We start from the raw sequence: 21461 nt of genomic DNA, 5'->3' as shown, positions 1-21461 counted from the left end.
CTGCCCGAGCCCCGGCGAGAAATTATTGTGATTATTATTATTATTATTATAATGAGGAAAGCGACGCTACCCGGCTATAAAGGAATCAGAGGAGCGCTCACCTTATTTATATCTATTTTCTCATTTTCTTGAATTTTCTTCAGATCTGTCTTCTCAGAGAAACTAATGCCTTAATGACTTTCTGGTAGCTGCAAGCCTTCTTTTATTTCTGCTAAATATATGAAAATGTATGCAAATTTAAATCAAGCTTAACCTAGGAGCTCTTGCAATATATTTAATGGAATTTCAAACCAATAAGGGAACTCTGATGCAGTCTTCTGTAAGTGCAAATATAATTACGCAGCTAGGTTACCTCCAAAATTATGCAGGGAAAGGTCATTTTTTAACTCGGGAGCGGTTCGGAGGTACCAGGGGTTTGGCTCTCCCCGCCGGAGCCCCGCCACCGCCGCCGAGGGGCCCCGCTGCCGCCCCGGCGGGGCACGGCGGGTGCGGGGCGGCGGAGGGGCTCTGCCCGCCGGGCCCGGGCGAGCCGGGGGGCACGGTGCTCCCCCCCCCCCCCCCCCCGCACCCCCCGGTGGGGCCCGGGGACCGCACGCGCCTTTTCCCCCTTGATTTTCGCTTTTCCCCCGGTTTTTTTCCCCGCAGACCGCACGCCAGGCGCGCACCGGCGGCGCCCCGCGCCCGTGCATTTCGTATTTCAAACTTTGAGGAGGCACCACCGGGGTTTATTGACGGGGAGACCGGGAAGCGCATTTTGGGGCTTTTTTTATTATTTGGGGGGCGGGGGGGGGGGGTGTTGGTTTTTGTGCTCCTCGGCGCGCACCGCGGGAGCGCACGGCCCGGGGCAGGCGGGAGACGGGCGGCTCGGGGCAGCAGAGCAGCGGCAGCCACCGGCGCGGAGGAGCGGAGCGGGCGCTGCGCGCCGAGCGGCGGAGCCCGCCCGGGCCGGCGGGCCGAGGGCGGCGAGGGCCCCGGGGGCGCGTCGGGGGCCGGGCCGGGCCGGGCCGCGCCGGGGTGGTCCCGCGGGGCTGCCGCCGGGGCGCCGCCGTTTAACCTCTGCCGCGCGCTCCCCCGGCGCTAATCGCTCCCCATTTAAGCCGTGCCCCGCGTCCCCCCCCCCCCCCCTCCCCGCCCGGCGCGGAGCGCGGCGCGGAAGGAGTTAACCGGCGGTGCCGCCTCGCGCCCGGCCCCCGGTGCCGGCGGAGTGATTCACTTCCTGCCTCCGGCCCGCGCGGCTCCCGGCGCCCTCGCCCCGCCCCCGCCGCCGCGGCCGGCCTCCTCGTCCCTCCCATTGGCCCGCGCGGCGCGGCCCCGCCGGCGGCGTGCTCCCATTGGGCCGCGCGGCTGCCAGTCGGCGGTCGGCCGCTGCCCGGGCCGCCGTGCCGGTGGATGTCAAAGGCTGAAGCGGCGGCGCCGCCACAGTATAACTCGTGGGGGCTGCGCGGCGGCCATGGCCACAGCCGCCTCCAACCCCTACAGCCTCCTCGGCTCCGGCTCGCTCGCCCATGCGGACGGCGCGGGCATGCAGCAGGGGAGCCCCTTCCGCAACCCGCAGAAGCTGCTGCAGAGCGAGTACCTGCAGGGCGTCCCCGGCAATGGGCACCCGCTGGGGCACCACTGGGTGACCAGCCTGAGCGACGGCGGGCCCTGGCCCTCGGCGCTGGCCGGTGGCCCGCTGGAGCAGCCCGACGTCAAGCCGGGCCGCGAGGACCTGCAGCTGGGCGCCATCATCCACCACCGCTCGCCCCACGTCTCCCACCACTCGCCCCACGCCAACCACCCCAGCGCCTGGGGCGCCAGCCCGGCCCACAGCGCCTCGCTGGCCCCCGCCGCCGCCGCCGCCGGGCAGCCCCTCAACGTCTACTCGCAGGCCGGTTTCGCGGTGGGCGGCATGCTGGAGCACGGCGGGCTGACCCCGCCGCCCGCCGCCGCCGCCGCCGCCGCCGCCGCCGCCGCCGCCGCGCAGGGCTTGCACCCGGGGCTGCGGGGCGAGGGCGGCGGGGAGCACGGCGAGCTGGGCGGGCACCACTGCCAGGACCACTCGGATGAGGAGACGCCGACCTCGGACGAGCTGGAGCAGTTCGCCAAGCAGTTCAAGCAGCGGCGCATCAAGCTGGGCTTCACCCAGGCCGACGTGGGCTTGGCCCTGGGGACCCTCTACGGCAACGTCTTCTCGCAGACCACCATCTGCCGCTTCGAGGCCCTGCAGCTCAGCTTCAAGAACATGTGCAAGCTGAAGCCGCTGCTGAACAAGTGGCTGGAGGAGGCCGACTCCTCCACCGGCAGCCCCACCAGCATCGATAAGATCGCGGCGCAGGGGAGGAAGAGGAAGAAGCGGACCTCCATCGAGGTGAGTGTCAAGGGCGTGCTGGAAACGCACTTTCTCAAGTGTCCCAAGCCGGCCGCCCAGGAGATCTCCTCGCTGGCAGACAGCCTGCAGCTGGAGAAGGAGGTGGTGCGGGTCTGGTTCTGCAACCGGCGGCAGAAGGAGAAGCGCATGACCCCGCCGGGGGAGCAGCCGCAACACGAGGTGTACTCCCACGGCGTGAAAACGGACACGGCCTGCCACGACCTCTGACCGGGGCTCGTTGGGGCAGGCAGGACTGCGGGCTGCGCGGATTTTCCGCCGGGGCTTTAACTTATGGTTTCCGAGAGGCGGGAGACGTGGAGCGGGGGCTCCCCGCTCGCCGCCTGGGCAATATTTTTTTTTTCTCTCTCTCCGACCTTCCCGCTGATCAGTACGCGGTGTTTACTCGCAGACAAGGTTTGTTTTCGGTCTCCGCTAGGACGAAGGAAAAAAAAAAAAAAAAGAAAAAAAAAGGAAAAAAAAAAAGAAAACCCACGGGGGGAAAAAAAAAAGAAAAAACCGACAGAAAAGGAAAGACAGATGTGTGCCTATGAATAACCTTCCAGCGCCTTGGTTATATCAGCTGTATTTCAGGTGAATCTGTTTTACAATAGACTAGTTTTGCATTTTTAAAGACTTATATAGCGTTTTTAAATGTCTGAGGTGTTTTACTACAAACTGTACACAATATTTGTGACCTAATTTGTATCGAATTGATCAGTCAAAACGTTTCTCCCTTCCCCACGCACCGGCAATGTCACCCAGCGGGGACGGGGCAGGGCGGCCGCGGCCCTTCCTCTCCCCCCCCCCCCCCCCCCCCCCCCCGGAGGAGACGGGGTTCCCCTCCGCGCCCGCGGAGCCCCGCGCACCCGCCTGCCGCACGCACGGCTGTGAAGAACAGGCTTATTTGTTGCAGCTTTTCTCTGCCTTTTCGAGAACTTCCCAACACCGTAAAACGGTCGGGTTACAATCCTGACCTCCCCCCCTCTTCTCCCAAGGAAAAAAAAAAAAAAGAAAAACATAAAAATAATTATTATTTCTAAGCGATTTATCCGAAATTAATGCCACAAAACCGTGGCATTGGCCAGTCCTTTTCTTTCCGAAGATGAGTTGGGCTTTTTGACCAGCGCCAGACTGAGAGGTCTGTAGTAAAACACCTTTATACTTCTGCGCTTTGGCTTCGGAAATCAGTTTCTCTGTATTTTGTTTCGATGGTGAAGAGGAACGAGGTGTCTCATGAATTTGGGGGGGGAGGGAGGGGGACAGAAATCGCCCGCATTTGGTTCACGCTGAGCTTATTTCCGCGTCACAGGGAGATGCTGGATTTGTTGAAAAGCTTTTATTAAAAAAAAAAAAAAAAACAAGAAAACAAAACCAACCAACAACAACAACAACAACAACAACAAAAACCCAACCAAAACGAACAGGGAGAAAAACACAACAAAGAAAGAAAAATTCGCTAAAATGCTAAAACCGCAACCATTTTTTCGGCACGGGGAAGTGCCGAGCTGTAAGCGCCCCCCCTCCTCCGCCCCTCCGCGGAGGTGGTGCGCACAGGGACGGGGGTGTGCAACGCCCACGCGCCCACGCAGCCGCTCGCGGAGGGGAATCGCTGCCTCGGTGTGTCCGCGTGCGTGCACGGCCAAGTTCACTCGCTGCACCCGCGGCCGGGCTGGCTCGGGGCCGCCGGGCAGGGCCGGGCTCCCCCCGCACCCGGGGCCCCCCCTCCCAGGGCCGGGCCGGGCCCGGTACGGCCCCGCTCCGCGGCTGCGCCCCGCTCCGCGGCTCCCCGCACAGCCCCTCTCCCTCCCCGCCGTTCAGATTTTTTCCTTTCGACATTTATATTTTTCAAGTATTTTTCAGTAAGCGCTAAAAAAAAAAAAAAAAAAAAAAAAAAAGAAGGAAAAAAGAAAAAAAAGAATAAACTCGACACTGAGGACCTGCCTATTTCTGCCAACTTTATAACTGTACAGTTTTGTATATTAAACGTTTTTTGGAAGTTATTAATTTAAAGAAAGATCATTTAGTTTATTCATTTAGTAACTGATGTATAATAAACGCTATTTTCATTAAAGGTTGCTTTTTTCAACTATTTTATCCAAAATTGCCTATTGCAGTTGCCAACAATTATTTATTTTCAATAAATTCCGCATTATGTTTAAAAAAAAGAAAAAAAAAACGTTTCAGAAAGAAAAAAAAAAAAAGCCTAAATGGGTGTACGGAAAATAATAACGAAACACACGAGTCGCTGTAACGTTTGGTTGTCGACCAGTTTTAGTCAAGGGGTTTATATTGACGCAATATTTTATTGTTGTAAAAGGAAAAAATTAAAAAAAAAAAAAGGTTTAAATAAACATTTTTACAAAAAAAAAAAAAAAAAAGATTAAAAATCACGTTGCGTTGTTTGTGCGCTGGCCGAGCCGGGGGTGCGGGCAGCGGGGGCTCCTCGGCGAGGGGGCGGCGGGGACCCCCCCGGCCTCGGGCCCCCCCCTCTCCCCCCCCCCACCCCGGGCTCCCCCTCCCCGGGAAGGGCCGGGACCCTCCGGGAAAGGGGGCTCGGGGGGGGGGGGGGGGGGGGGGCCGGGCCCGGCAGCGCCGTGCGGGCCGGGTTACACCTGCCGCGGCACCGGGGAAAAATGCACTTTTGGGGTGGAAAAGGGGCTCCGCGGCTTTTTCGGGGGTGGCGGGGCCGTGGGACCGGGCAGCGCGGGGCGGGACGCGCCGCCGCCTGTCTGTACAGGGTCTATAAATATTTGTGTGCCTATATATATGTGTGTGTATATATATATATATAATGTATACCGGCGCATGGTGCAGGCAGCAGCAGCGCTGCCTCCTCGCCTCGTCTCCAGCGCACCGCGGCTCTGCGCGCCCGCGCTGCAGCCGCCCCCCCCCCCCGTTCCCGGCTGGTGCCTACCGGATTCCCCGCGGCCGATGGGGACCCGGCTGGGGTCTTGCCCCCCCCCCCCCCGCCCCCCTCGGCCCCGAGCAGCAGGAATTGGGGGCACGAAGGAAGTTTCTTTTGTTCCGTCCTTCCCTCCGCCCCACCCTCCCCGGGCCGCCGCCGCCGCCGCCGGGAGCGGAGGGGCCGCGGGGGCCGGGCCGCGGTTCCTGCGCCCCGACCCCCCCCCCCCCCCCCCCCCCCGCCCCGGGCCGCCCCCCGCTCCCCCTGGGCGGGAAGTGGCGTGTTCGGGAGGAACAATAACAGTTAATCACATCTAATGGGGTGAAACGGGGAAGCTCCATCCCCGGCAGCCGGGCCGGGAGGAGGGGGGGTGCTTGGGGGGGGGGGGGGGGGGGGGGGGAGGCAGGAAAGCAGCAAACTTGACGGCATCGCCAGCGAAATGGCCTTTTATTTTTGTCTTCCCTTCCCCTTCTGAAGCTGAACCTTGGAGCAAACAATAACCAACCCTCCTGCGAATAGTTTAGGGGAGGGGAAAATTACCTTTAGGAGTCCTGAGAAGCGACCCGAGCGAGGAGCGAGCGCTCTCGTCTTCAATAACCCAGCAGCAGCAGGAGCACGAGTGGACAGGCACCTTCCCACGCCGGCTGCAACAAACACACAGTCCTGTACCTGCTAGCAAGAGGGATTTGGGACGTAAACAGTAGGCGATGCTTTGTTTCTTAAGCATAAAACTGTTTTGGTTTTGGTTTGTTTTTTTTTTTGGTAAACCTTTGCAAGCTGCAACACAGCGCAGACACTACGGTGTTGGGGGTGACGGGCCTGCGCCTGCCCCTGCGCAGCCCCAAAGCCTCCGCAGCGGGACGACAACCTGCAACCGTTTCAGAAAGGATTACAAGAGAAGGAGAAGGAAATACAGCCCCCAAAAGCACATTTCTCAGTCAACTCCAGAAACGAAATAAACGTGCACCAAGTAGCGTGGGTACCAAACCAGGAGTAAATGGCCGCGGTTTGTAAACAGCCCCAACTAAGGACACGGAAGAAAAGCTTCACGTTAAGACATACCCTGCGTGGTCACGCTGGCTCTTAACATTCAGGGTCCTGAGAGGCAAAGCTCTTACAGCCAGCATTGGCTTGGAGGAAGGACGGAAGGCATTTCACTGAAATTAGCCTGGTTTCGAGCCCTTTGGCTGTTCCGTAAATACAACTACGGCGAGGGCTGGGTTATGTGTTATTTTAAAACAAATTATGTTAAGAGACAAAAGAGATGCAATGAAAAGACGAAAATCAAGGAAGTTTATAAACAGAAGTACTTCCAAGACTACTTGAAAGCTGGGAAAACAGGGAAGGAGAATTTCATTTAAAGAAAAGAAAATCTCTGCTTGTTGTTGCCCGTATATTTCAGTATTCCTGTGAGCGAAAGGAAACTCTTTTGTGCCACCTAATGTTAAGTACGGATCACTGTTGTCGTCTTTGCTGCCCATCATACATCGTGTGCGTGGGGAGGCCTCGGGGTGCTGAGCGGAGCGGGGCGGCTGGGGATGCTCGGCATCCAAAAGTCCCACCAAACCAAGGGCAGGAAAAGAAACTTCAGCTTCACAGTCATGGATCAGGTTATTTTCCGAATTTAGGAAATTATTTTAAAAAGAACTCAAGAGGGGGTGGAAAGAAGCACGGGGTATAATCATAAGAACGAGAGACTCCAAATTTGGTCTTCATTATAATAAAGTAAATCCAGAACGAGCATATCCAGGCTTTATATAAGCTGCCCACCATCGAGCATCTATCTCAGCGGCCTCTGCAAACCTCTGGGCTTACAGCAGCCTCTCCCTCCGCTCTCCTTCGAGGGCCGAAGTGGCCTTGCCTTTGCGGGCTTTGCACACGCGTGTCTCCCAGTACGAAGAATTTATGGTGTGTACTTCGCAGCCGTTCACGCTAATAGAAGATACTAATTTAGTACTGAAATCTCTCAGGCAGTCCTTTAAAGAAGAAAGGGTTGAAAGAAAGCATCTCTCTGATAACAATGAATTAACACCGCTTTTGTGATTTTAATGGAGAACGTTAAACATCTTCAACAATTTTTGAGGCTGAATCTCCTTTGCTTTTTATGTTATATGAAACCTGAGGCTTTCCTTCGGATTTAAATTTCTGATATTCTCAAGCTGTGCCCTCCTCCCCTCTAGAGAGGGCCAGGACCGTAGTTGGGGGTTCACTTGAAAGCAAAAATTACTACAAGTAAGAAGAGATGCTATCTCACTTCATGGTGGTCTTTATAGATCGTTCAGAATATGGACCAGTCAATCCGTACCTAGACTACATGTACCCAGATGCTTTTAAAATCCCTCAAAATTAAGTATTTTGAGTTTTTCTTTCTTTGTTTTTAAGTAGCAGCTCCATAGGTTCAGGCAGAGCAGCCTGGAGCGCCTGGTCCTATTGGGCCTGCAGCGATGTACCAAAATGGCCACTGATTTTTAGGGCAGATGCAGACGTAGATGGAGGCACGTTTAAAACCTAAGTCCTCCCCCCAGGGGCCGGGGAGCATGCGGCGCTGGGGGGGATGCCCTTCAGCCAAGGGTCCGATCCCCAACCCCGGACACAATCCATCGTTTTACTCACCAGAGCAGTTTCTGTTTAATCCAGTGAGCTCCTCCATGCAAATGAAATTACTCATTTGTGTCCCTCCACAGTCTCGTTCAAGGCTCCATCCTAGAAGAAACGTATATACAAGATTTTAGGCAGGTGACCAGTCCCGCTGAGTATCCCCGAAAATACTCACAGAGATCAGGGCCTACATTTGTACTCGCCTTCCCCTTTTTCTAGCGTCCTGGAACCAACAGACTGGAAAGGCTCCACAGCAATTACATATTTAGGGTATGCGATAGCTGCAGTTAAGATCTTTACGACTGATTGCAGGATAAAATTTACTTCGAATGTGCAAGAGCCCATTTTTAAACCCCAGTCTTTCAGCTGCTTTCCATTAGATATATTCTGAAGAATCAAAAGCAATTAGAGCAGACGAAGTCTAAATGGTAAATAATTTCCAAATCAAAACCTTTATTAAAGCAATAAGCATCTATTTTTGTTAACACTGTAAGATACGGAAAGGGCCAAACTAAATAACTTTTGTTTTAAAGTAATGAAAAGAAAGCCAGACGTCTATGCTGAGGACCGGTATGTGAAATCTCGCCCCAAATGGATTTTTGGTCGAGTTTTTAAGATTCGGGAAAGCAGGGTAAGCAAGAGGATTTAAAACTACCATTTTACATGGTGATGTGAACGGCGCCATGGTTTACACACGCTTGTGAAGGGATTTGTACGTGGATCCATGGCTTGCTGATTCACAGCGAGCGCTATGTGCTATGCCAGCTTGTAAATATTTGTAGAATCATGTCCTCGATTAAAATGGTAAACCAGTATTAAATCTTGGAAGGGGACAGAAAGAGGAGAGCGAGGAAGAGCTGTCGTTGGTAAGAGCCTGTCAACAAGAAGTTAAAAAGCTAATGGTAAATATCATTTCTGCCGGCTCTGGTTTTGCGGTGCTATCGATCGCTGGGTCCTGGCTCTGCAGCTCCGTGCGGCTCCTGATCCATGTTCTGCCGGCACAGAGCGGTGCTGAAACTGCTGAAACCAAGGAGCCTGCTGCTGCAAAAGTATTTTTTAAAACGTGACTATTTCAAGCGGTGACTGTGAGAAGCTGGGCGGCAGCCCTTCTCACCCCTGGTACTATTAAGGAACCGAAAATGCTGCTCCATTATTCTACTGCTGGATTTTTATTTTTTTAATGATGCCAGTCCTTGACTTCTGCACCTCAAGTACAAATAATATTTACCCAACGTAGAAACGCCATTTCTGAACCGAAGTTGTTTTCCTTTTTGGCCAAGGCGTGAAGTTTTGTTTTGCATATTTAGCTTCAGACTTTGGGAAGGAAAAAAATAAAATAAGATAAAATCAGCTCACAGATCTTACTCACCAGAAAGTGGCTCGGGGGGGGGGAATGACAACGTCTGAACTCCTCCTGCCGTACCGGCTGGAGTGCAAATGGAGGTAACACGAGCTGCTCCCCGTTCAGGGCTTGTACTTCTGTCTAGATTATGGGATTAGTCTCTGTTACATCTATCTACAGCTAGGAAATTGTGATCCAGTTAAAGCAGCTTGAAAGGCGCCCAGCAGGTGCTGGGGGTCCGACTCCGCAGCACAAATTCTGTGCAGTTACTGGGGAAAAGCAGGGGCTGGCACTGCGCGGGGCTTTCCAAGGCTCCGTACTGGAGCGGGGAAAGGGAAAAATCAAAGTCCTGCCAGAAAACACTTGCAGGCAGGGAAAATTAGCCACAGCCTTTTTTTTTTTCTTCCCCCCCTCTTCTTCCCAGATCCTGAAAATGGAGTTGCTAACACATAAATACAAACGCTGTCAAACATGAGTTTGTGATGCTGTGCTGCTCCTTGCTCCATACACACTGTATGGACACAGTGGATCTCTTCGACCTAAGAAATGCTAATTTAGTGCTGGAATTTTGAGTTTGCAGAAAGCGTCCTGTAAACATCACAGGGGATTACTAAATCTACAGGAAGATTATAGCTCTGCATATGTTTAGATTATTGATTTAAAACTTTATTACCTTTGATACAGCTTCTTCACGAAGGAAACAATTCAGCAGTGGGAATTCTGTCCAACGTAAAGCTTTTGCAGTGTCGAATCCTTCTGTACAATCCTGCTTTTCAATAGAGTAGACAAATCTCTGTAGGTGATGCTACAGAAACCCAACACGAGTGCAGGAATGACGTGGCACCTTATAAACACGAAATCCTGCCCTTCTCAGCCAAAACTTCTCATAACCGCAGCAGAGAGAGGATGCAACACACCCAAAATTATCCAGCCATGATAACTTTTTAATGGAAAAAGTGATAGCATAGGTTTTACTATCGTGTATTCTTCATACTGCAGTAAAGCTGTCGTACAGCCTAAGGAAATCTGCCTTTGTAACAAGATCTGTACAGAAATGAATACCTGGCAATGTGACTGGCAATGGTTTTCTAAGAGAAATATGCAGTTGCATAGCCAGATAGTTGTAACAGGATTAGATTTCGAGTACAAAGCCGAAGTTCAAAGATTTTTCGGGATGGTATATGAGAAAACGACAAACTGGGATTTTTGAGCTTTCAGTTCCGAACCTTTGCGACTAAGCGCCACTTGGGCCTGTCTCAGCTGAACCTGGGAAAACGGTGGCCCCTGTTCTGCTGCAGCCATCCCAAGATGGGATTCAGACGAGTACAACACGCGGTCAGGTAAGGTCCTGGGTTTCCCTCCTGCGATCTGCACTCTCCAGCATCTGACACCATGGAGCCGGTGATTTGGGTCACAGCACTTCACTCCAGCATCTGCACGTCTAACATTCGGTGTTGGCGCCCAACCCTCTGTGCGGGGGCTTTTTCTTTCCTAGGAACAAGCGCTATCGAATCGCTCCAAACGCCATTCCTTGGACAAAAATAGCGTGTGGAGCAATTTAAACCCAGTTCAGTAAAAGTGAGCTCCTGTTACAGTACCTTCATCCTAAATCCAGATTAAAATCTAAAGTCTGCATTGTCTGATATGTTTTACTGTGCTGCATACCAATGTCGGATGGTCTCCAACTACCCCGCATCTGAAGCGCCAAACTCACTGTGAACATTTCCTGCTCTATAACATTCTTCATCCTTGATTATAAAATACTTTTTGCTGTTTTATACAAAATAAAGCACATCAAATGAAAGAATACCGAACAACTATTTTAGCAGAAAAGTCTTGAGGGGGGGGGGTTCCTAATGACCCAAAGAAAACACATGCACAATTTGTTCTGAGTTGCTGCTACCTCTTGTGTATATTGAAGGTAGGACAAGCCGGGAGACGGGGTGAGAGGAGGGCGGACACCCAGCGCGGCCACAGGAGAGTTAAAAGGGATGAGGTCAGTGGGTGCTCGTTTCCATCCCCATTACAACGACTGTCTTCAGAAGAGATTTATGCCATGCCATTTCTTCCTCTTGCCCCAACCTAAGCCACAAAAATGCGGTATCAGAATTGTAACGCCTCATATATTCTAAGGAAGATAATAGTAAACTGCGCCGCTTTGACCTTTTCGGGATTTCTGCTGTTTGATTCACTCGCCGCGGCCATCCCTCGTGTTCGCAGCGGTAACCCGTGGGGATGCAGTGCAGCGGGGGCCAATCCAGCTACAGAATATTGAAAAGGTTAAAGTCTATGTTTATGAGTCTATTAAATGTTTATAGTCTTTCACAGGCTATACCGGGCATTAAAATTATGATATCTCATTCTCATAACAAACACTGTAACGAGAACAGAAAATGGCAAAGTATGAATCTGTTCTGAAGGCAACATTTGTAATGAGAGTACAAAACCAGCACAATATTAATTTGCTCCTTTGAAATAGTCAAAAAGGAAGAGATGACGCCACAAACCAAAACCACATGTAGCACGACTTAGCGACAGATCGCCCAACCAGAAGGTACCAGCGACCCATCCCACCCAGCTTCCCATCTCCCACACTGACCAGCAGTGGATGCTGCAGGGGAAATTAGGAAACCTAAACAGAGACTAGACGTTTCCTTCAGTCCTCGGAGTTTTTAAGCTGAAGTGCAAAAAATACAACTTCTTAGAGACTACTGGCACAGAGCCGTGCTGCTGGGGACGCCGCTCCCGTTCCCACAAGCTCCTCGAAGCCTGCTCAGACCACCATAAGCTGTCTGCTTTGCTTTTGCACGTAACAGTGGGTTTTATAGGCCAATTAGACACTGTGCATATTTTTTTTTTCTTTTTATCTGTTCTAAATGTATCGCATCTTAATTTCGCTGCGTGTCGTAAGCCAGCTACAGTACATTAACGAGCACCCATGAATGTGGACAATTTACACCTCCTTCAGCCAGGCTCCAAACTCGCCCCGCACCCCCCAGCTCTGGCTGCGTTATTAGTCCCCTAGGTAGATCCAATCCTATGAATACATGGCAAGACCCCACCACGAGCAGAGTTTTGGTAACCCAAAAAGGAGCGGGTGCACCGGGGGCTTCCTTATTCCTGAGCAATTTTACATGAGAAGTGGCCAAGCGTGACTTATTTATTAGTTCTCCAGTCCCACATCCTACAGTCTTGACCAGGGCGATGCGATAGGCACGAGCCGTACCGTCCCAGCAGCTTCGTCCCCAGCAGTGTTCCTTGGGCACCACAAGGGAGAAATTTAAAAAGAAATTTGAAGACCGCTGCTGCTAGTGATGGGGAATTTCTCCCCAGCGTGAGGGGCAACGCAGGAGAAAGTAACGGAGAACCAAGTTTCTTTGAACTATGATGGATGGTGATATCAAGTCATAAATAGACAGACAGGCACACGTAAACACACAGAGGATCAAAGGAGCCAGCCTAAGTGCAGGCAGCGAGCTCGCAGCTGGGAAGGGCTTGGAGGCCACCAGTGCTCATGGTGGTTCGAAAGGTCCCCCTAAAAGTGGGATACCAGCAGGCTTCAGTTCAATGCACCCCACAAATTACCAGGTTTTGATGGCCAGGGAGTAGCCAGAAACCGTAAGGGGGGGTGTGTGTGTGTGGAATCTTTCTTTTTGTTAGCGGGGTCTACGCTTCAACGTTTCTCTCAGCAGAAGAAAGGCAAGAAGGGCTACTGAGAAATAGCAGTGGGTGTTATTGTGGAGTCCCCCAAATCAGTGAAAGCCACAAACTTTGTGGCTCCTGTGGACAGCTCGTTCTTCCCAAAAGAGTCTGTATTGTGGTATGACCAGCTATGAACACAAAGACCAACTTCCCTGATACCCTTGTAACTTATCTATGGGTATTATAACACCTCTATAACGCCTTTAACCACCGCCTCCTCTAATTTGGGGAACTATCCTCATTTCGCATACAAAGCTGTCTACAAAATGAATCCATTCTGATGACTCAGGATCCTTTGCCACTGCCAACTTGCGTTGTAAAACAAAAGCAAGACAAGGGTTAAAACTCAGAGAGGAGAAGCCAACACACACTAGCTTTGCCTGGAAGACCCTGATATTTGCACAGTTGATGTTACACCAAGAAATTAGACCGCTGGGTGACTGCAGACCTCCTGATGATTGCTGGGACCTGGAAAGATGGTGGAAACTGGGCAAAAAGGGAACAACGGGGGGGGGGGGGGGGTGGTTGCAAAATGAAAACCCAATTGGCCAAAAAGTTACAAGAAAACATCTTTAGGATGGGCCCAAAAAGGAGTATTAGCAGTAGTCTGCTGCCATATCCCTTCAGAAACAGCACGGTATGCCTGGTGACTGAGAAAAAGGTTAAAACCCCTTCCAGTCACTCCTCATTCAGATAAGCTCACAAACGTTGAATGTGTTACAGTACAAACAGCAACAACCCCAGTGGCGCCCCAGACCAATATATGGGATGGAGGGGAAAGGATTTATTCACCAACTCATGGGTCTTGCAAAACTCAAGTAGTATTTTTATTTAAGGAAACCATCAGCATGAACCAAACCCCGCCAGCTCAGACCAGCGCTCCACTAAGCCTCATCTTCAAGAGTTGCCAGAGCCACCTCTTTTGAAAGATGCAAGAAAATCAAAGTCGTTGTGGAATAACTTCTGAGGATGCATCTTTCTTATCCCTTGATTAATATTTGCTTTATACGACACCTTTTTTTTTTTAAATCCTATCCTAAATAATAGCCAGAAGTGGTTTCGTAATGAACGATCAAGGTCTATTCCAGACTATGGACTGGTTGAAAGTTTCCTTTGTATTTTCCTATCAGAGGTGATACCTGATTTACACCAATAACATTGTGTTTGGGGCATTTTGGATCTGTTGTTCCTTCTAGACACTCTTGTGGCATCATGGCACACTAACACAAATGCCAAGAGCCACCAAGAACCGCGCTCCAACTCTGCAGTTGGTAGATTCATGTAAAAAAGAAATTTCACCAGTTTTGAAGGCTTAGCAAGTTCCCCTTTATAATCGATTCAGTTTATAGGTAGCTATAATCTATTTTATCAACTCAGATTTACTGATTAAAGTATAAGTGAACTCATGGTTACTATATCATATGTATCAAAACAATATATAGATGGATTCATAGAAATACAAGAGTCATGTCCTCTAAAATTCAACTTTCTACTTGCCAGGCACCATGCTTAATAGACGTCTGGCTAACCTCCAGTTTTGTGGTGGTGGTACCAGTGAATTCTTTAAAGAATGAATCATCATTATTGATAAACTTATAAGAAAGGTTTTAAATGCATTCAGAAATGAAAAAAAAACGTGGAAAAACCCCAATATTTCACTGAGCAGGAACCAATGTCCTCAACTTTCCAACTCACTAAAGCTAAAGCTCCCATCACCACAGCAGAGCAGGGTCTTGCTGCCTAAGGACTTGGGCTTCCAAACAGCCTTAAAGGTCTCATCCTGCCCCTCGTGAGACTTCTGCTTGTCACCGTGAATCGCTGTACTTACACGTATATTCTCCTGGCAAAAGAATAAAGATACAGCCGACAGAAAGGAGCGTTAAACGATGAAAATATCCATTCAGGAAGAAAAACTCCCAAACAAAAGCCTCGTGTGCTCATGAGCTACTCAAAGACTGAACTTGAAGTAATTTCTGCTTAAAAAGAGCTGTGAAAATAAAATATGCAAAATCAGTAAATGTATTTTTTCCTACTATTACCTCAAACAAATTTCTTGAGAAAATTACACTACATTTTCATTTTAAAATCGCTTCTGATCTGACAGTTGGTGATGAAAATAACAGGTCATTAAAATAGCAGTTATTACAAGTATATGAAAAGTAAAAACAAGACATCAAATATAATGATGTCATTGATATTTATTTTACTTTCCGCTATATCACTAACATGCTTTTTTATTTGTTTTGTAATAGAGTATTAAAAAAAACTATATACATAAAATATTATATGTTGCAAAGGATTAAAAATGTAGTGTAGGCACCAAACCAGTATCAGTATCACTTAGCTTTAAATCATGTATTTTTATTTAACTAATATGCGGTACCCAGGAGGGACTGAGACACCTCAACACAGGGGAAGAGGGCAGGAGGAATTGGGCTGTTAGGTGAGGAAAGGCACGCGGATAAATCGGCCATCGCAAACTTTACGTCCTGAATGTTTTATGAAAAACAGACATTAAAAAAAAAAAAAGAGAAAGTCCCACAAGATTTTACAGCCATTTAAACGTGGTCGCAGGAACTCAACGTTCTTTCTTGGATCGTGGCCTTCATTTACCTCTTGCGTTGAAATATCGTGAAATTCCCAATTAGGGCCAGGTTCCCCCAGGGCGGCCGCCCCGCGCGAGGCAGCTCTGTGTGTGGCATCCCAGCCCCGCGATGACAAGCCTCCACTGCCCTCCTGGGCAGGGAAAGTTCCTCCTGCTCTGCAAAACGGCGGCAGGAGGAAGAGGGAAACGAGAGGGATGGAAACGAGAGAGCCAAAAAGGTTGTCTACCAGGAGATGGGAGGGTTTCAACCTCCCCTGCGCCCAGCTGGGCGTGCTTCTGCACAGCTCGCTCTATGGGAGGGGGGGGGGGGGAATCAGAAGACCTGGCTGAAGCGCGGTGCAATGCTCTGCTGCGTACGGCAGTGCTGGTTTTAGACAGCAACTTTTTGGGGCTGTTACTGAGCTGCTGCATGTAACGCAGGCGGTTCCTGAGCTTCTGTGGTGCTAACGCAGATCTTCGCGCTCCAGAACCACCCGTGTAGTAAAATCATCATCGTTGAATGTACTTTAAGGTGTAATTATTCTTGTATTACAGAAAAACAGCCTTTACAAATTCAATTCTTTTTTAAAAAAAAAATAGAATCCCAAAGTAGGAGTTTTTTTCCCAAAAAAACTACTGCTCCTTCCCATACACAAAGCAGAATATTTGGTCTCAGTTGTAGAGCACAAATATTTTTTCCCCGTAACCTTTTTGGGGGTGTCTCTGAGCTCTTCCACAGAGGTGTGGAGAAGTGCAGCCTAACCAATAATTTTTGCCATCCTGCTTGAACGTGAAAATATTAGTGTAACGTGTTCCCACAGCAAATCGGCAATATACTGGTACGAATCAAGGCGATGAAGAGAATACAGCAGGGTACTGAAGGCGCAGGGGTGTTGAGCTGAGCAGGCAAGCTTACGATTAGACAAAAATTGCACTTTCTTAACGGTGCTTAACATCTATGCGATGGATCCGAGCAATATATTGTGCAAACATCTGGTGTTCCAGTGGTGAGATGGATCACGTGGATGGATGATCAAATACAGCGAGGCTCATCGCTCTTCCGTCGGAGACGCATGGGCACGCAGGGAAGGCGCATGCATCTTTCTACTTGCTCTGGCTGCTGATCTATTGATTTTGAACCACTCTGATTCCCCCTGTGTCTGGCTGTAGATGCAGAAGAGATGAAGCAACTGGGAAATCAGCAAAGCAGCAAGCTGAGCAGTACAAATCGGTAAAAATTATTTAATACTGGGAAGCTGATCTAGTCACCCCCTGGTAATACTGTCAATTAAGTGTATGAAATTAATATTAATTATCAACAATGAATTGTTTGCAAGTGTAATAATGAATAGAGAAAAGAAGAAACTCGGCACATTTAACGATGCAAAAATGTTGGCTGTCTCTGAATATTTCCTCTGAAATCTGTTTTGGTTCCATTAAGAAGTACATTCATAAATATATTTTCTTAGTATTTGAGTTGCAAATCAGCCTAGACAGATTAGAAAGTGCCACGAAGCAAATGTATACACTGAAATTGTCTGATCCAAGAAGTTATGTTAATTTAAAAAAAAAAAAACCACATCAGAAAAAACCCCCCAGAGATGCTCAGCAAGAACAGACATCTTTGAAAAAGAGGAAACCGGCAGCACTTGGAAACATTTTAACAATGGAATATCACTCCCAGTCCACGCTGACGTGCTGATGCCTATCAACAGATTGCAATAACTTTCTTCTCATGTTGGGGGGAAAAAAAAAAAGCCAAAAGGAAATGGTAAACCTATTCTATAAGCAAAGAAACCTTAATCTCTGATACGTAATTTATAATTAGTTTTAACTAATACTTTTAATCCATTTCTGGATTAAAAGCGCACCTTGCTCTGCACCTGCAAGGAAGATATGCCAGGGGAAAAAGCTGTCGGAAAAAGAAAGGCACAAACTGGGGTGTGAGAGGCCACTGAGCTCCCCGATCCCAAGGGAGGACAAGCTGGTGGCAAACCCTGGCTTCATCTGCCTCCCCCCTACCTGTGTGCTGCTTTTTCGTCCATTCTAGTAATTACCACTGGTTTGCTCTCTAACTTTATATTTAAAAGGATGGAAACCTTCAAATACGTGAAAAGCATTTTCTGCTGCGTAGAGATGGCATTTGGGAGAAAGTGCTCGATGTCAGATTTTTTTTGTGATGGTAAAATAGCGCAACTATTTAAACAGGAGTACAATTTGTGTGGGCGTCTGTCAGTCCGGGGGAAACCCATTCCCCTTGGCCTGGCATCTGCTAGGGGGAATCTTCTTTGCCATTAAAGCCAGCTATGCTCTCAGAGATGCAGGAGGGGCCTTGATTATAACACCACTAACAAGGGCATCAGATTCTATAGTGTATCACAGCGCGTTTTGATCAAAATAAATCTTTAGAGAAATATTTCCCTCTAGGACTACCTTCCTCCACCCCCAAAAGTTTTTAGAACACTCCCAACCTGACATATGGTGCAAGCGTAGTCAAGTCCAAAGGCACAATAATTGTTCATCGCCAATCATGTTGGGTATTTTTTTTTTTTAAACTTGTCTATAAGACCAGAAATTAAGTTTTCCCTATTTGGGATTATTTTCCAGTGTTTACTTAGCTGAATTGAAAGGTGACGCTGGTTTATAGGTTCGGAAAGTATTTGGTGTGGGAATTCTTGTATGGGTTTCCCACGGCTGGGCTCTAGGAGAGCCAGACCCAGCCAGAGGGGCAGGAGGGTGGAGCAGTAGGGACGGTGCTGGGAAAAGGGATGCCAGCAGTTGGTCTTCCCAGTTGGCCGGGTTTTCAAATCTGTGTGCGATAAGTGAAGAACAACGGAAATTGGTGAAAGCACCAGTTCTCCCGTGGTGTTTGCCACGAGCTAGGAGAAACTAAAAGGTTTAATTTCTTCTGGAGCAAGAGCGCGGTCTCTGCCGGCACAGCGAGTTCCCGGGCACGGGCAGCCATCGGAAGTCCGGGAATAAAACAGCTCGTGACTCTAAACCAAAACTAGCCCCAGGTCCAAAGCAGCTGTTTAGAAACATCAGACAGTTACCGCTCAGTCCCCAATTCCAGAATATACACTTAGAGTGAGGAAATATTAAGCTGCAAATGTTCATTTAGCTAATTTCCTACCAAACGTCTATGCTTGCTTTCCCCGCAGGACTCCTGCGGACATGGGGTTGGGCTGCGCAGTGTGCCCAAGAACGCCGTAACCTCGGGCCAGCTCTGGCCGGTATCACAGGAGGCGTTTTGGCACCACGGCTGGTGCGGAGCTCAGGAACAGCTGAATAAGGTGAGCAAAAAGCCGTGGCATGTCATGAATATTGAGTTGTACGTGCACCAGTCTGCTAATACAAGTCTCTGTACAAACATGCCTATGCTTTCTTGAAGGACCGGCACGCTAACCGAAGAGCTGATTAACTTCAGAAACCTGTAGTATCATAAGCAGTATTGATCCTTTTTTAGAGCCATGTATAAAGTGATGGATCAGTTATGCTGCTTGAGGGGCATAAATATCATTTATTAAGACAATCACGGTTAGTTCTTTGCTTTTTTTTTTTTTAATAGAAAGTATAAATCTCAGTTAAAGCCAGATTTATGTTCACCCTTGCCTAACCCAGCGCCAGGATCTTTGATCCCAAATTATTTAGGAAGTGGAGAGCTCTCTCCTGCACGGGGTGTTTTCTGCTTGAAATGTGCAATAAGCAGCAAAAAGAGTAAGATCTCTGGGGGTTAAGTCTTTCAGCATCCTCAGTGAAGATCACGGACTTAGTTGTGCCACAAAGTTACACGTTATAGTTGGCACACTCTGGAGGAAGCTCCTATAGGCCAGAGAAAGCAGTTGTTTACAAGGGGAAAAAAATTCTTCTAACTCAAGGAAATGACAACAGTGTAAAGAGAGAAAACAACTCTTTAGCTTTATAATGTTGATTTATACTAATCTAAGTAGCTACTATTATGAGCTGATCTGCGGAGTTTCAGCCCTTCCTCCAAGCTGTCACAAAAGCAAGACATTCAGCATTACTTATTCAACAAAAAAAAAAAAAAAATAGTAGAACCCAGATGAGGTGTTTGCTCCTGCAGACTGCTCCTCTGCTGCTGCTTAAGGGAAGCAGCAATGCAAACTGAATTATATAGAACTCATACAATACATACAGTAAAGAAATAAATGCAAATTACTTACCCAGATTCTTCCCAAAGGCCTTTGCATTTTTTGTTTTGCATAAAGTCATCCTTTACTGAAATGCATTTGTAGGTGCAGCAAAAAATTATTTTAAAAGGACTCAGCAAAATGACTTAAAAGGTTAGGGCAGGAACTGAATAAAAATGCTGTTTCCAGTTTGAATGGTGAGAGAAACTGCGTGATAATGTCACATTGGGATTTCAGCAGGACTCCTCGGGCAAACAGCGCTTCCGATGGGGAAACACCCACTACCACCGTTAGTAATGAGTAGCAATGAGAGCCCTGAACCTCTCCCAGAGCCAGAAACAGATCACTGGGAAAAGTTCCCACAAACAGATTGCTGCAGGCAGCCATCCCCATCATCTCCGTCCTGCTGCCCACCAGCCCTCTCCCTGCTCCGGCTTCTCCCTTTCCCCGCGGATGGTCGGGCTCCCCGGGCTGACACCCCCCTGTGTGTTGCAGACCCCAGGGGTTTTACAAGAGCCTGGGGGAATTACTGTGGGTTTAATTTTTGCAGTCATTTCTGTCCCCCCTCCCCATCCTGCCTTGCAGCATCGCAAGAGATCCCGCTTGGTTCTGTTCTAATCAGAAAACATTTCTAGGTGAAGCTTGTCAAAACGCACACCAGCCACGTGGATGCGGGGTGTGGGAAAGGCCATAACCCGCCGGCCACGGGGCTTTGGTCAGCCAGCCCGCAGCCCGGCGGGGCGGAGCGGGGACCCCCGCGCCCGCAGGAGGCAGCCCCGCTCCCACCACCCTTCTCGTCCTCTTTCGCATTCAAAGAGCTTGTATATTTAACAGAAATCCGATTCACTCTTTTAATGAAACTCTTTCAGAGCATCAAAAGGCAAGTGAATATGAAAATTGAAGTTCATAGGAAAAACTTTAATTTGGACAGGAAAAATAGGGATAGCAAACTTCGGGATACAGCTTCCCTCCGAGTGGATGTATGTGCCGGTTCGCACTGGATCGGCTTCAGGAACCAGCAATCAGTTTGCACGTTAAAAGCAGCTGCAATCCTTTGAAATTTACAGGAGACGGAGGGAAAATAATTCTGAACAATCCAGGTCCTTTGACATTAGCTTGAAATTATTTTTTTAAATAACGCGATTGTAATTTTATTTATAAGCCTAAGCCTTCTGCAGCTCACAGCACGGCTCAAGGGGGAGGAAAGACGACTTTCAGCTGGTGCAAACTGTTGGAACTGGAATTTAAAGGAATTGGGACCATTTATGCTTAGTAAAGGTCTGCTCCGGAGTACTGCTCAGGATCGTATGAATCCCTTCCCTTTCAGGAGAAGGGCTGTCTGAATGTCACTCACATTGCCCCTTATTTTTATCCATTAGACAAACAAAATGAATGATCACATTTATGCCGCGGACAGAAAGCAGACCCCACAGGCTATATGTTGTGAAAAGAACTCTTTCTACCAAGCAAGATAATGCTTGAAAAGGTGAAAGAAAAGATTTTAGTAAAGAGGAAAATGTCGCTGTAGGACCCTTCCTAATTCCGGGCTCTTCAGTAACGTCAGCCTCACTAATCCATACCTAGCTGTGAGTTCAAATGAAAAATTCATTAACTTTGTGTCCTTTAATTTATTAGGTGTAGCAACACTCCTCATCAGGGAAAGGGCTGAAAGGAGGGGACAATCAGGGCTCTTTTATTCTTTTTGCAAGTCCACAGGCTCAGAAAGGGAGAGGACCAGTTTGTGAGAAATTATACTCGCCTAATTAGAAGAGCCGCTGTTTGCTCTCGCAGGCACACCGAAGCCAACCAAAGGAAAAAAGTAAAATCTGCCA

General features: G+C 48.9%; 2 protein-coding genes across 5 annotated transcripts in view; one reads left to right on the top strand and one right to left on the bottom strand.

The window, feature by feature from the left end:
• LOC143164442 (uncharacterized) overlaps positions 1-385 on the bottom strand; it is an 89503-nt gene extending 89118 nt beyond the window's left edge. For all 4 annotated transcript variants that reach the window (XR_012996077.1, XM_076347043.1, XM_076347048.1 and 1 more), the window contains exon 1: positions 102-385. The gene's annotated coding sequence lies outside the window, so the exon portion shown is untranslated. The remainder of the gene's footprint in view (positions 1-101) is intronic.
• A 1012-nt stretch (positions 386-1397) lies between these two features.
• Positions 1398-3141, top strand: POU3F4 (POU class 3 homeobox 4). The gene has a single exon (XM_076347037.1). The coding sequence runs from the start codon at positions 1451-1453 to the stop codon at positions 2576-2578; it is 1128 nt and encodes a 375-aa protein (XP_076203152.1). The 5' UTR covers positions 1398-1450; the 3' UTR covers positions 2579-3141.
• Positions 3142-21461: the final 18320 nt, after the last annotated feature.

The sequence above is a fragment of the Aptenodytes patagonicus genome, chromosome 9 (assembly GCF_965638725.1).
Source record: "Aptenodytes patagonicus chromosome 9, bAptPat1.pri.cur, whole genome shotgun sequence".
NCBI lineage: Eukaryota > Metazoa > Chordata > Aves > Sphenisciformes > Spheniscidae > Aptenodytes > Aptenodytes patagonicus.
This window is presented reverse-complemented; position numbering and strand designations above follow the sequence as displayed.